Genomic DNA, 14,074 nt, shown 5'->3' with positions numbered 1-14,074 from the left:
GGGTTTTCTACTTTTGGGGTGGGAGGAAGGTCATAAGGGTAGGGGAGCAGACCCAAGGGAACTGGGAAGGTAGTGGGACCACAGTGCATGGTGTGAAATTCCCAAATAATCAATAAAAATATTACATTGGAAAAAAGATAACAAGACAGTTGGGATATTAACTTCTGCTCAAGATAAATTAGACACTAAATTAACTCCTTCATTTAAAACAACCAAAATCTAAAGTATAAAGCAGTATTTTTCAACACACTAGACATCAAAGAAAGACAATAATCTCTAATAGACAGGAAACAAAGTGAGGTCTACCAATGTCAGCTTACTTTTCTTAGTAGAGTTTGCAGGGTATAACACAAAGGAGAATCAAAATGGTCCAGGATGATTTCCTGTTGGGAAGACAGAACTTAGTCTAGGAAGATGAATGCAGCTATACTTTGCAGGACAACCATCAAAGAGAAAAAACTCAGACAAATTGTCAACTGAATGCATAGAAAATACGCCTGAGTCTTTGAGTACTAAACAAACAGCACATAAATGTAAGAAAATTACCCAAGGCCAGGAATAAACACCTTTGAAAGCATAGTACACACTTGTGGTGGTATTGTGTTCCCCAAAATATTGTACAACCTAATAAATTTATCTAGGGTCAGAGAACAGAACAGCCACAATATTGGACATAGAGGATAGGCAGTGGTAGCACACATCTTTAATCCTAGCATTCCAGAGGTAGAAATCCCTCTGAATCTCTGTGTGTTCAAGGATTCAGGCAAGCATGGTGACTCACGCCTTTAATCCCAGGGAGTGATGGCAGAAAGCAGAAAGATATATAAGGCATGAGGACCAGAAACTAGAAGCATTTGGCTCATTAAGCTTTTAGGCTTTCAAGCAGCAGTTCAGCTGAGATTCATTTTGGATGAGGACTCAGAGACTTCCAGTCTGAGGAAACAGGATCAGCTGAGGAACTGGAGAGGTGAGGTAGCTGTGGCTTGTTCTGCTTCTCTGATCTTCCAGCATTCAACCCAATAACTAGCACCAGGTTTGATTTTATCAATAAGAACTTTTAAGGTTCGTGCTACACACACACTCACAAGTACTTGGATCAAGAATGGTATCTGTTCTCATAATCACACTGGAAGTTACAAAATTCAAAAAGTCAGATGTGGTGGAACAAGCCTTTAATCTCAGCACTCAAGAGACAGAGGCCAGCCTGATCTACAAAGTGAGTTCCAGAACTGCCAAGGTTACACAGTTGAGACCTTGTCTAAAAATAAAAATAAATAAATGAATAGAAATTCAGACAAGAAGTAATTTTTAAGGCAAGTACTTTCCCACTTAACTACATCCTCAGCCAAAATTACATTGATTCATGAGGCATTATGTCAATGACTCAAAAGCATCTTTCCTCAGAAGATAAAAATCAGACCCTCTTAACAAATCATAAAAGACCCAAAAGAAAATAACTTTATACAAAAAATAGTTAAAAATACTCAAAAGAGGGGCTGGAGAGACAGCTCAGAGGTTAAGAGCGCTGGCCGCTCTTCCCAAGGTCCTGAGTTCAATTCCCAGCAACCACATGGTGGCTCACAACCATCTGTAATTTGATCTGGCGCCCTCTTCTGGTGTGTAAGCAGAATACTGTATACATAATAAATAAATAAATAAATCTTTAAAAAAATAAAAATAAAAAATTAAAAAAAAAAATACTCAAAAGAACACTATCTGAACAATCTATAGGGCGACCAACAAGATACAACAACGGCAGGCACCGAGCGCACAAACAGAGATGGAAGGAACCAAAACTACGAGAATCATCGATCGCAATGGACTCAGAACACCCATGGAAGAATCAGGCAAAAATCGCTAAAAGCCCAAAGGAAAAGCAGACGAGTCAGGAAAATGGCCCAGTGGGTAAAGTCCTTGCTAAGCAAGCATGAGGTCCTGAATTCAGATCCCTAGCACTCACAGAAAAGCGAGGCAAAGTAGCACCCATTTGGCACCCCAGCAATGGCAGAGGGGAAACAGGCAAACTAAGGCCTCAGTGCCAGAAAGTCTAGCCCAGACAAGCTCCAGGTTCAACAAGAGACCCAGTCTCAACAACAGGTGAAGAGAAAGGCACCCAGCATCTACCTCTGGCTTCAACACCTACCTGCATGCTAGTACATCCATCAGTGTGTGCACATTAACACATTCATAGATTAGAAGTAAGGGGTACCATCCACAGTTGCAGGATAGACCAGACATCCTCAATTACAAAGGATCCACAAATTCCATCTAGTCTGATATATCTGGAATCAATTATTCCACCAAAATTCCTGGCTTCAACCAATTAGTTCAGTCCTTGGTTTCCTTTTCTCCTAGGACACTTAAATTCCTTTGCTACTGGCTAGTCAGGGAAGATTTTAGCATTCTTTTATCTCCTTATCAAATGACCTACACTAAAGCTCTTTCTTTTGGCAAACACCTATACCACAGTATAGGCACTGGGCACCAATCCCTTGTTCCATATCATAGTATAGTAAAAATTATAGCTCATAAACTAGCAAAGGAAATATATAGTTAACCCCCCCAAAAAAAAAATCAAGCTGGGCATAGGAACTGACTTCTGTAAGCACTTGGTAGGCTGAGGCAGGAGGACAGTCATAAGCCAGCCTAGGCTACATAAAGTTCCAGGCCAGCCTGGGCTACTGAGTGAGTTCTCATCTCTCTCTCCTCTCTCTCTCTCTCTCTCTCTCTCTCTCTCTCTCTCTCTCTCTCTCTCTCTCTCTCTCTCCTCCTCCTCTCTCCTCCTCCTCCTCCTCCTTCCTCCCTCCCTCCCTCCGCCCCCCCCCTCTCTCCAAAGAACAGACATGATAATTAGAAAACAAGACAACAGACTTAAATATGACTACAGCTCCAGTGTTCTTAGTATGTAAGATCCAGGTATCACTATCAGAGTTTTAGACTGAGTTAAAAAGCAAGACCCAATGAAAGCAGCTTCTTCATTTTTCTTCATTATATGTGTATGTATATGGGGAGGGCATACCTGTGCCGTGGAGCATGTATGGAGGTCAGAAGACAACTCTCAGGAGTTGTTTCTCTCCTTGTACCATGTGGGTCTCAAGGATTGAACTCAGGTCACGTGGGTTTGCAAGCTTTGATATTTGCTCAGTACTTCCTCAGTAATTAGAACAAGTAGTCAGAAAATTATTAAAAATTTAAGAGTTACATATGTAACTCAATGACAGAATGCTTGCAAAGCATTCATTGAGCCATTGAACATTAAAAAGTCCTCTCAGAATCTCGAAGACCTGGGCACCACTACAAACCAACTACTACAAAACACCAGACCCTTTCCAAATGCACAAGGAACAAGACTGAGCAGTATATTCTATTAATGTATGACAATAACAGAATTAGATCAAAACTTACTAGTAAATATTACCTAAACTCCCAAAAACTTCTACATAACCCAAGAATCAAAGAAGAAATCTGAATAACAGAGAATATTAACTGAATAAAAAGTAAAAATACACTAAAAATGTGAGATGCCTCTAAACCTATTTTTAGACTCTAAAATTTAGAGAAATGCCTAACATTAAAGCTTTTTAGTGGGGGCTGGAGAGAGAGCTGGCTCAGCAGTTAAGAGCACTGGCTGTTCTTCCAGAGGATCTGAGTTCAATTCCCAGCACCCACATGATGGCTCACAGCCATCTGTAATGGGATCTGATGCTCTCTTCTGGCGTGCATGAAGACAGGTCACACATATACATAAAAGAAAAAAAAAAAGCCTAGTAACCGAAAGCACAAGGTGGGCTGAGGAGATGGCCGAGCAGTAAAGTGCTGCTGTGCAAGCACCAGGACTGGGAACTCCCGGAAGAGCTGGGCACAGTGGGGCCTGCCTGTAACTCCAGCAGGGGAGGAGGGACAAGCAGACCTGAAGCTCACGGCCGCCTAGCCAAACTGACAAGCTTCAGGTGCAGTGAGAGACCCTCTCTCAAAAACCAAAAGTGGAGGGGCAGCAAGTAAAAGTGACTGCTGCCATCCATGCCTGATGAACTGAGTTCCTTCCCTGAGGACCACATGGTGCAAGGAGAGAACAACTCCCTCCCACGAGCTGTTCTGACCTCCACATATGCACACATACATATCAACAAAATTTTAAGTGAAAAAAATGTAGCACGTGATAAAGGCACCTGATGATAACTTCTAGCTTCAACATGCAAGAAGCGCACACATGCCTGTGCACATGCACCTGCAGACACACGTGCAAACATCCATTGATAAGTACATACACCACACACACACATCACACATACATCACACACAAAAACAAAAGCCAGCGGGGGGAGGGCCCCCCCCCCCGCGGCGGCGGCGGCGGCGGCGCACGCCTTTAATCCCAGCACTCGGGAGGCAGAGCCAGGCGGATCTCTGTGAGTTCGAGGCCAGCCTGGGCTACCAAGTGAGCTCCAGGAAAGGCACAAAGCTACGTAGAGAAACCCTGTCTCGAAGAAAAAAAAAAGCCAGAAAAGACCAATTAGTGATCTATACTGTTAGGAGAAAATTAAAACAAAAATATGAAAGAATATAAGAAACAGATACTAATGAATTTCTAGGGATGGGGAAAAAGAAGAAAAAAAATCAATAAAACCAAAAGCTGGTCTGTCTTCAGTGGCAGGGAGGAAACATAGCTCTATGCAGCCCACAGCAGCCTGAGTTCTTTACAGAGAACTCTCTACTCAGGGGCATCCAGAACTGTTGGGTTTGACACAGAAACTAATTACAGGACCAGCAAATATGAAGCAGAGTTGGGGTTTATTAAAACAGAAAGTCAATCAAGGAAAGAATAAGACTCAACTGACAGCACAGGTATAGGCTTCTCAGAGAGGAGATGTAATTTATTAAAAAGACACTATATTAAAAAAGACATTTTAATATGGTTTTTAAGTAGAGGGATTAAGCACAGAGACTTTCCAGGAAAGAATAAGACACAGCCAGATGTGGCCTGTCAATCAAGAGACTTGTAATTGTATCTTAGCATTAGCTTTATATACAATTTTGGCAACTTTTTGTTTGTTTTTTGTTTTTCAAGACATGTTTCTCTGTGTAGCCCTGGCTGTCCTGGAACTCACTCTATAGACCAGACTGGCCTCGAATTCAGAGACTCTCCTGCCTCTGCCTCCCTTGAATACTGAGACTGAAGACCTGTGCCACCACTGTCTATTTTGGTAACTTTCATGTTGCATGGCTAAAAAAGTTTTTCTTTTCTCTTCCTTTCTGATAGAAGCTTACAGGGTGGCTCTGGAAGCACCCTGAATGAGGTTAAATGCAGTAAGGTGCAAACAGGAGCCACAGACTCAACAAGAAAGCTGGGCATGGATCTTTATGCAAAGGGAATCCTGAAGGGAATTCTGGGGAAAGGCCCCCAGCAAGGCTGACGTCAAAGACTTCTCGAGTCTAAGCTAACAAGAGGCTCCATCCAGAACTCAGGTAAGGGTCCTTCCCCTTTCCTTGTCACAGTGCTCCTTGCTTCAAGTCCTCCCACTGACCACAGCCTGAGAAAGCCACACACTAGACCTCAGCCCTAAAAACCTGTACGAATGTGGCAGACTGGAGGTCAACAGCAAACTCCAGAGAAACAGAAAAAAGGGGGCTGGGGGGGCTTTAGCTGTCTTACTAAAGCAGCTCCAGAGCAGGCATGACAGTCATGTCCAGGCCTCTCAATGGTGAGTACAAAGGCATGTGTTTATCTTCCTATTTTTGCTCTATTCAAACTGTCTCACAGTTGAAAATAGTTATCAAGTATTGTAATGATAAGAGAAAAAATAATTACAACTAAGAGGACTTCCAAATTGCTGCTGTACTTAAATTTCATAACCATGAAGATGCCACAAAGTACTCTACCAGCTGAAGTAGGAAATCATGTCCATACTTCTTTGAGGAAATTAGTAAGGAAAAATGGACAAGGAATACAGAAAGGGAACTGAAGTTATCTTCAGCTTTTCTTCCTCCAAGCTATTACATCACGAAAGGTGTTTTGTTCCTTTGAATTGGTAACTTCACAGTTAGATGACTATTTCATTAGAGAAAATTCCAAGTTCATAGGGAAGAAATCTAACAAGCAATCCATACAAATGTATGCAATATATAATTTAAGACATTAGCTCTCGGGCAGTGGTGGTGCACGCCTTTAATCCCAGCGCTCAGGAGGCAGAGGCAGAGGCAGAGGCAGGTGGATCTCTGTGAGTTCGAGGCCAGCCTGGGTTACACAGTGAGTTCCAGGAAAGGCGCAAAGCTACACAGAGAAACCCTGTGGGGGGGGGGGGACAACCTATAAACTAAGGCTAAATAGAAACTCTCAACTAATAAAGTCCAACCCTGCACCACAGCTTCACATTTATGCTATACAAATGTTGCCTTATGTGCGCCTTCCATTTGCTGTGGAATTAAGACTCACATTGAGCTTCTTCAAGGATAGGAATGTAAAAGGTCCACTAAAGATAATGGAGAGAGGAGCCCACAGCACAAGGGAAACACAGAAATAATGGCATGTAGGCAGATATAGGACTGAGGCGGGCAGGACAATGGTACCTTATGGACTAGGGTATGATGTGATGAAGGCCCTAGACTCTGATGGTAACAGACAATGGGAAGGACCAAGTAGACACAAAACAAAAGAACAAGACTTGGTACCAAGTCTTGGTACAAGAGGGCAGCATAAGAAAAAGGAAAAATCAAGGACACTAAGCAGACACTGATAGATAACTCGGCAGTATTAATTTATCTGGTTTTCCCAGGACATAGGACAAAAGTCACAAAGTCATGCAACAATAGTTCATGAAAAGTATGATACCCAATGACACTAATAAACTAGCCACAAACTAGTTCTGTACCTCAAGAGAGAGGTTTCCTACAGCATCATCAAAAAGAAGGCAGGCTGGGATGCTTAGTCCACAGGAAGGTATGTACCACCATTGCTTCAACAGGTTAACTGAGAAAAAGAGGAGCCCTGGCTAAGCTGGTACAAGTTCCCAGGACCAATGGTAACAGCATGATAACATCTGCCATCAATGGAAAGGCAATATCTCAGGTAAAAAATCCACAGCTTGCTGGAAAAGCCACAGTGCCAAGCTGGGAAAGGGAAAAGGCTATATAGAACCTAGCTCTAGTGTGGGTTAAATGTACACTGCTGAGTTTTCTGTATGGAATAAAAATGCCTGCAAAAAAATCAAAACTAAAATGTTACGCATGTTACATGGGCAAGGATGGAAAGAAACCAACTCATACAATAGGGAGAGTGTAACTTAATTTCTCTGAATAGATCAAAGATTAAGTGTCCATTTTAACTGAGATGTAGTCTCTGAGAGTTTATCTTTATACATATGTGTGTGTACACACACAAACTATATGGCTATACTGCCTACAACAGCCCCATGAAAATGCAGTGGAATACTAAGTAACTATAAAACAGAAATAGGTGAGAGTGTAATCCACATCTTTAAATCCAGCACTCAGGAGGCAGGGGCAGGCAGAACCCTATGAGTTCAAGGCCAACTTGGTCAACACAGTCAAAACCTGTCTCAAAAAGGGAAGGGAGGATGTTAGAGAGAAGCTCAGAGGTTAAGAGCACTGACTGCTCTTCCAGTGGATCCAGTCAATTCCCAGCACCCACATGGTGACTCAAAACCATCTGTAACTCTAGTTCCTGGAGTCCCAAAGCCCTCTTCTAGCACCAGGCATGCATGTGGTTCTAGGACATACATTCAAGCAAAACACTCACAACACAGAAAACAAAAGAGAAAGAAAAAGTGTTGTTTAAAAGAAAGTGAGCCGGGCGGTGCACTCCTTTAATCTCAGCACTTGGGAGGCAGAGACAGGTGGATCTCTGTGAGTTGGAGGCCAGCCTGGTCTACAGAGCGAGATCCAGGACAGGCACCAAAGCTACACAGAGAAACCCTGTCTTGAAACACCAAAACAATAAATAAATGAATAAAAAATAAAGTGCACTATGTGCTAATATGAGACACTGTCCAATATCGTTGAGGGAAATAATGAAAAGAAAGACTGTTAACCAGATACTCATTGCCTCCACTTCAGCACTGTCACAAACCAAACTACCGAAATAGTTTCAATGAAACAGCTAGAAGTACTGATCCATTGTGCTAACATCTTTTAAGTGCATAATTAAGGTCAAATGAAAATGAAAGAAATCCCTCATTGAGGAACATATGAAAAAAGGAACCTTGACCTTTTACTCTATCCACACATTTCTATGTTATACCCCATATGGACTACTTTTGACATTTTAAAGGTGGGGGGAAGACTTTCCTAAGCACTCTGAAAACAGGTGCTATGAACCTGTTAATCAATGACATTTCCTGATAATAAAACAATGTAATCTTAGGGCAACTTTTCAGATGTAGCCCAACTTGACATTTAGGGAGCATCTGTTAAATGCATCTACGCTGGTCTCTAGGGTGCCTTTTTTAAGGACCTTAGAATCTGAGAGAAAGTAAGCAAAGTGGCAAAAAAAAAAATCTATAATACATGATAATACATTAAAAATAGTCAAACTACATCAAAATTTGAGAAATATTTAAAATCCCAGTTCTATTTAGTTTCCCATCATAGCCTTAAAACCAGCCAGTCAGAAATTATTTTAGATTTTTCATCACACTGTTTTTTCTTGTTTTTAAGTTCAACCACCCATCAACCATTTCTGGCAACAATTACATTCATTCAATAGTGACTCTTGTGCATGTGGGAAACATAGCTTCAATCTCCAGCCCTACAGACAAAAACATAGTTATACATTGTTTTTCTTTTCAAGATTTATTTTTATTTTTGTGTGTATGTGTTTTGCTGCATCTATGTGCACCACATGTGTGCAGTATCCCCAGAGGCTAGAAGAGGATGCTGGGTCCCCTAGAACTAGAGTAACAGTGTTACTCCAGGTTCTCTGCAAGAGCAGTAAGTACTCTTAACCATGGAGCCATCTCCCCAGCCCAGTTATACATGGTTATAATACATCATTCCCATATCCTTTGTGATATCATCTCACAAATGAGTCCTCAATTATTTCCTTTCTTTGTTTCCTGTATCTGCTAATACTACTACTACACTGACAATATCAATGTTACTAAATAAAAAATAATTGAAGCCAGGAGTGGTGGCACATGCTTTTAATTTCAGCACTCAGGAGGCAGAGGCAGGCAGATTATCCCTGTGAGTTCAAGGCCAGTCTGGTCTACACAGTGAGGTTCAGGACAGCCAGAGCTAAATAAAGAGACCCTGTCTCAAAACAACAACAAAAAGAAAGAAAAAAAAAATGAATCTCTTCCATATTTCTGTAATTGCAAATTTGTAAATGAAATGCTAATATTGTTGTGATGGACCATCTCCAATCATACAACATGCTACCACAACAGTCAGACATGTGAAAAGGATTAAGGCACGGCAAGATTTCTTCTTTTATTGAGTACACAGGTACAAAGATAAAGTATAGCTCTGGGATAGAGCATATTCCTCATTACAACTCCCCGTTTCAATCCCCAACACTGCAATTAATCAATACAGTAGTAAGAACACGGGGAAGGTGGGCTCTTTCTAAGATTTCCTGAGCAGTGCAATGGGACTAACACGCTTTTATACTAATGAAAAGAGCAACTTCAAAATATATGAATTCTCAATTTTCTAGCAACATGCAGGGACTGCTGGCCACACCAGGGTAACACAGCTCTGTCCACCTGGAACACTGCAATAACTCGTTGATTTCTAGTTGTAAAATAATTCCAGAAGCTGCACCTGAGCCTACATTCCTGGCCATCATCATCTCTCTCTCTAGAGGGAGCCAAGTAGGTATTCAGCCCAGAACTAGTCTATCTTAAACCACTAAGTTGTGAAAATTTCAGAATAATCATATGGTTCTAATACTGTTTTAGTCTTGTCCATGAAACTGGACATGGCAACTCCTGGAACATACAGGCAACAGTTATGTTTTTCTGAGAGAAGAATTAAATCAGTAAATGCTAGGTGTCAATTCAGATACAACTGCTACCATGGGCAAAATAAACTCCTGAAATCCCAATAAAAATACATGGACTTGGGCTGGAGAGATGGCTCAGTGGTTAAGAGCACTGGTTGTTCTTCGAGAGGTCCTGAGTTCAATTCCAGCAACCACATGGTGGCTCACAGCCATCTGTAATGAGATCTAGTGCCCTCTTCTGGTCTGCAACTGTATACAAAAATACATGGACTTATTTATCTACAGCATGGATGCCCTAAATCTGTGTGTTTGGTTTGGTTTGGTTTAGTTTTTTTGGGGGGGGGGATTGTTTGGGATTTTTGTTTTGTTTTGAGACAGGGTTTTTCTGTGTAGCCTGGCTGTTTCTCTATAGATCAGGCTGGCCTCAAACTCACAGAGATCCACCTGCCTCTGCCTCCAAAGTGTTAAGATTAAAGGCGCAGGTCATCACCGCCACCACCGCCACCACCGCCACCACCACCGGCTGTGTTTGTATTCTATAAATAAATAAATAAATAAATAAATAAATAAATAAATAGATCATTGGAAGCTGGGCATGATGACTCACACCTGTAATGCCAGCATTTGGAGGAATGAGGCAGGAAGACAATTCACAACCAGCTGGGATTAGATATCTAGACTGATCCTGTCTCAAGAGAGAGAGAGAGATTGAGTCCTCAGCATGGTGGCTCACACCTATAATCACACTTGAGAGACAGAGAGGCAAGAGGGTCACTGAGAGTTCAAAACCAGCCTGGTCAATACAGCAAGTTCCAGGACCCTATCTCAAACAAAACAGAAAATGTTACTAATATTATTTCCACTTCCAGAATGAAGCATCATAATTTTAAAATGTCAGGTTTGCATTTCATCCAGAACAACCTGAAAATTGCCGCTTTGTTCCAAATTTCAGGCAAGAACCAACATTATTTCCTTCATTATTACTTCCCCTGAATGCTAACCTAGAACAAGAAGTAAAAACATCTCAGTGTTTGTAAAAGCTAGCTCAAAGTCCTCCATCACTTGATGTCCCTCTTTTAAAAGGGAGGATGATGAGCCAGTAGGCTGGCTCAGTATAAGAAGAACTTGTCACACAAATCTGACTACCTATATTTAATCCCCAGATCCCACAACTCAAAGTCATCTTCTGAAATCTGCATGTGTGCTCTGTATGTGTTATTAATAAAAATTGATTTAAAAAAATTGGAGGTTAAAAAATGACATTTAAAATCAAAAAGACAAAACAGTACTGAACAGAAAAACCAGTAAGAGGAGTATTTAGAGGTCAGATGTGGAAGTGCACCTTCTTAGCATGCACAACACCCAGATAAATCCTCAAAACCAAACAAATTAAAGAATACTGTTTAATATAGGTGGTAGGGAGAAGTGACTAAGAGGTCACGATCTATAGCCAGCAGGCCTAACCTATACCTGAGGGCTCTTTAGCAAGTTTTAAAAATCTGTGCCCTGTTTTCCTCTCCAATTCAATGGGAATAAAACCAGTGAGTATCTCGAAATTGTTAAGGATTAAATGAGTTAAATTATGTAAAGCAGTTAAAACCCAAAGTTTTAGTAACACTGTTAAAGAGGCTACTAGAAAATAGGCCATTCCGACATTAGCTATAACAAGCCTTGGGAAGGCCAATTTTAAAATCCCACCTTTGTAAATTTAGCCCACTGATAGTCTTAATAGAGTGAGGGAAGACTGGCAGGCCAAGGTTTTTATTTTGTACTAGGAATCTTCATGCCCATCAAATGGCATTATTAAATCAAGGGTAGCAAATTCATGGACACTGTGTAGTAGTTTTCACACAATGGGATCGGGAAACTGATTGACTGACATGAAAAGACATCAAAGTGAAAAACGACAAGATGTAGAACAATGTTACCTTTTGGGTGAAAGAAGACTGCATGAGTAGAAAACATTATTGCTGCTTGCTTTGCGGAGAGAAACTAACAGCGGTGAGAAGGGACTGGCAGATGAGAGACCAAAAGGAGGGAAACTTCAAACCATCTCTTTATTATGTTTTGGCTTTTATATTCAATAATATATAAATATTAAAATGCTAAAAGTGAAGCAAAAAAAAAAAATTCCAGGTCTAATTGCTAGCCCTGACTATTATTTGCAAGCTCTTACTATCTCCTTTAAATCCTTTTTCTTAATCCTGCTCAGAAACCTCTTCTCTGGCCACTAACTTCTTGACTATTTAAGGAATTTATCACTAACGACTGGAGTGTACGTGGGTTAAGGCATAGGTACCAACACCAGGTGCACTGCACATATCAAAAAAAACGCCTGTGTTTGCCAAAGATGCATATGTTGAATGTCTCCTTCAGACGGATGCTCTCCTATTAATGATTAAGGTGTCCTTAATTAGAGAAAGCTAGTCCTCCTCCTCCGGGTGTGAGGGGTATTCTGTCGCTGACTGCTCTCGATGTCACTTGTCACGCCGGCACACCAAATACTCTCCTGACAGCTCAACAGTCCCTTTTTATGCAAGCCCCTCCCCTTCCCTTCTCCCTCCATCCCCATCAGCTCCGGAGCTCCGTCCTTCCCACAGACGGACACACAGACAGTACAGCTTCCCCACCCCCTAAGGGCTTCCCTGAAGTCCAAGACCATCTCCCTGGCCCTCCCTCATCCTCCCGTGACCCAATTCAGATCCTGAACCACTCCCTCCCAGTCAATCGGAATCACTTCTAAGGCTCTTCTCCAGAATCATCAGGCAGGCAGCTGTAACAGCCTTTCCCAACAAGCACACAACTGACACAGTTCCACGCCAGATTCCCCCCCAAGTATCCGCTCCTCTTCCCTGCCCTCTCGCCCCACGCACTGACCCCTTGTTCCCCGTCACTCGCCCACCCTGACCTCCTCGAAAAATCCCCAGCCTGGTTCCCCGCACATGCTCTCCACCCCTCCCCACCCCCTTTCCCACCAGTGACAGCTCAGTCACCTCCAGCCCCTTGGGTCGGCGTCCTCCCCGAAGCCTCCCCCGAGACAGATGAGGGTCAGCTCCCCGAGTCCCCCCTACGGCCTCCCCCGACCCCGGGTCGCCTCACCGGAGCTCTCTACTCACCCACTCTCCCGCATCACGTTGCTGTCCCCGCAGTCGCAGGCGCCCCCGGCCTGGCTGCGGAACATGTTGAAGTCGTGTCCGGTGTGGTCGCCCTGGTGAAAGCACTCCGCGCACAGCGACATGCAGGGGGAGATGCCGCACGTCCGGCAGCGGTAGGCCACGAAGTTGGCCGTCCAGACCAGGCCGCAGAGCGCCGCGGGGTCGTAGGCCCGCACGGCCGCGCAGAACTCCTCGTAGCCGCCGCCGCCGGCCAGAAGGCACTTACACCACTCCAGGGCATCCTCCTCGGCCGCGCCTGGGCCGCCGCCGCCGGCCGCCTCCCCGCCGCCCGCAGCCCCCGCCAGCGGCCGCTCCGCGTTCAGCACCCGCTCCAGCAGCGCCTGCAGCTCCTCGGCGCCCGCACGGTTGTCCGGCCGGCTGAGAGCGGCCTTCAGATGCGCCGCGGTGGCCGCCTTGTCTAGGGCCGGCCCCTGCTCGGGCTCCTCCGGCTGGGGCGGCTGCGAGCCCCCGACGGCCGCCGCAGCCGCCGCCGCCGCCGCCGCCGCCATGATGAGAGCTCAGAATTTGGAGAGTCCAGGGCCCGCGGCTCCTCCCGGGAGGGTGGGGGACTGACTGCTGCGATGGCTCGGCCCGCCCAACTCTCGCGATACGCGGCCGCCGCAGAGCACCTCCGCGCGCTCCCCGCCTCCCCCCCCCCCCGCGCGCGCACGCCCTCCGGACATGCCCCGCCCCTCGCCGGGCTCCGCCCCCCTCGCTGGGGCCCAGGCTCTGTTCTTGAATTCCCTCTCAACCTGTTGGCTCCCCAACTTTCACAACTTGACAACTAACTTACGCAGGCACTCGGCCCAAAGACAAGCTTTAGTAAGAGTAGGGTTTTTTCTTTTTTTTCTTTTTTTCTCTTACCCCAAACTCTTTAGTGGAGAGAAAAACCAAGCTCCCTAAATTGTCTCTTAAACCCGCCAACATCACGATTTCTCACTGCCCGGAGCGGACAGAGACA

At 44.0% G+C, this 14,074-nt stretch overlaps 1 protein-coding gene across 6 annotated transcripts in view; it reads right to left on the bottom strand.

The window, feature by feature from the left end:
- Ubr3 (ubiquitin protein ligase E3 component n-recognin 3) overlaps nucleotides 1-13,641 on the bottom strand; it is a 146,857-nt gene extending 133,216 nt beyond the window's left edge. For 5 of the 6 annotated variants that reach the window (XM_028881969.2, XM_028881971.2, XM_028881977.2 and 2 more), the window contains exon 1: nucleotides 13,075-13,640. In XM_028881969.2, coding sequence (XP_028737802.1) covers nucleotides 13,075-13,622 — 548 coding nt within the window. In that variant the 5' untranslated portion in view covers nucleotides 13,623-13,640. Of the gene's footprint in view, nucleotides 1-13,074 lie in introns of all 6 variants that reach the window. The other variant, XM_028881970.2, reaches the window with a different exon arrangement.
- Between the last annotated feature and the right edge of the window lie 433 nt (nucleotides 13,642-14,074).

This window comes from Peromyscus leucopus, chromosome 4, assembly GCF_004664715.2.
Source record: "Peromyscus leucopus breed LL Stock chromosome 4, UCI_PerLeu_2.1, whole genome shotgun sequence".
In the NCBI taxonomy this organism is placed as follows: domain Eukaryota; kingdom Metazoa; phylum Chordata; class Mammalia; order Rodentia; family Cricetidae; genus Peromyscus; species Peromyscus leucopus.
Note: the sequence above shows the minus strand (reverse complement) of the source record. Positions and strands in the feature narration are given on the sequence as shown.